General features: G+C 28.0%; 1 protein-coding gene across 5 annotated transcripts in view; it reads left to right on the top strand.

Moving 5' to 3' along the window:
* The window catches only part of LOC106677518 (protein-tyrosine sulfotransferase), a 43,635-nt gene that overhangs the window by 32,266 nt on the left and 10,246 nt on the right, over nt 1-1,123 (top strand). For all 5 annotated transcript variants that reach the window (XR_010842958.1, XM_067045658.1, XM_067045657.1 and 2 more), the window contains one exon: nt 111-364. Coding sequence is in view for 4 of the 5 variants with exons in the window: in XM_067045658.1 (XP_066901759.1) it covers nt 111-364 (254 nt within the window). In the remaining variant the exon portion in view is untranslated. The remainder of the gene's footprint in view (nt 1-110; nt 365-1,123) is intronic.

Raw genomic sequence — 1,123 nt, 5'->3', positions numbered from 1 at the left:
GAAAGTATCTCAATTTATTAATTGAAAATTATGGAGAATTCTTTATTATTTTTTTTTAAGCATAAAACATATAACAAATCAGTAATAAATTACATATACATTTTTTTCAGGTTACAATAACAGGGTTTGATCTAACTAATTATAGGCAGTGTATGGGAAAATGGAATGATGCAATAAAGACAATGTATGAAAAGTGCGCCAGTGTAGGACCGAGCAGGTGTATGATAGTTTATTATGAACAATTAGTGCTTCACCCTCATGCCTGGTTGTCTAGAATACTAGACTTCTTGGAAGTTCCTTGGGATGATTCTGTGCTCCATCATGAAGATCACATAAATAAACCAGGAGGAGTTCAGCTTTCAAAGTAAGTTTTTATGTTTCTATGGTACTGTATTTTAAAAACGTACAGTGAATTAGCATCTCTTCTTCATAGGTCCAATGTCTAATTGAATGAATGTTTTCCGCAATGAGGGTAGTATGTGAAATGGAATTAAACTCACCTAATATTAATTTATTATTTTCTTGTACTGTTCCACTATTTCTTGGTTATGATATGTTCAAACAAATATTGTTTGAGGATTTTATGTTATCTTTATACTGATATAAAGGTACATATCTGAATATGTATACTTTTTCTTTGTCAACATATTTTCTATGTTGTTATTATTCACCTCTCTTGTTTGTCAGTAAAAGTTGTTTTTTCTTTGTTGAGAATTTTAAAATAAGGTACTGAATCATTAATTTTTTGTAATTGGTAAGAATATATTACAGAGGATGGTTTCTTTGTGTGACTCTTTGGAATAGAGTCAAACAATCTGTGGAATAATTGTGTAAAATAAGCATGGATAAGCATTTTTTCATGGATAAGCAGAACACTTTTCATATGTTTTGAAAAATGATGGCCCGGTATAAATGAGTAATGTATTTAGAAAACAAAATTGTCTTCTGTTGTAGGCTAGATTGGTTTTCTTCTTTTATCAAAGTATTATTCATGATTTTATGAATTTTTATTTAGGCTTTTCAATTTTCTTTTAATATGTAAGTTAATTGTAATAAAAAAATTCAAACTTATTACTGTGTACATCTTAGAACAAGTGTTCTTAATATATATATATATATATAT

This window comes from Halyomorpha halys, unplaced genomic scaffold, assembly GCF_000696795.3.
Source record: "Halyomorpha halys isolate HHAL.00 unplaced genomic scaffold, Hhal_1.1 Scaffold101.1, whole genome shotgun sequence".
Classification (NCBI taxonomy): Eukaryota; Metazoa; Arthropoda; class Insecta; order Hemiptera; family Pentatomidae; genus Halyomorpha; species Halyomorpha halys.
This window is presented reverse-complemented; position numbering and strand designations above follow the sequence as displayed.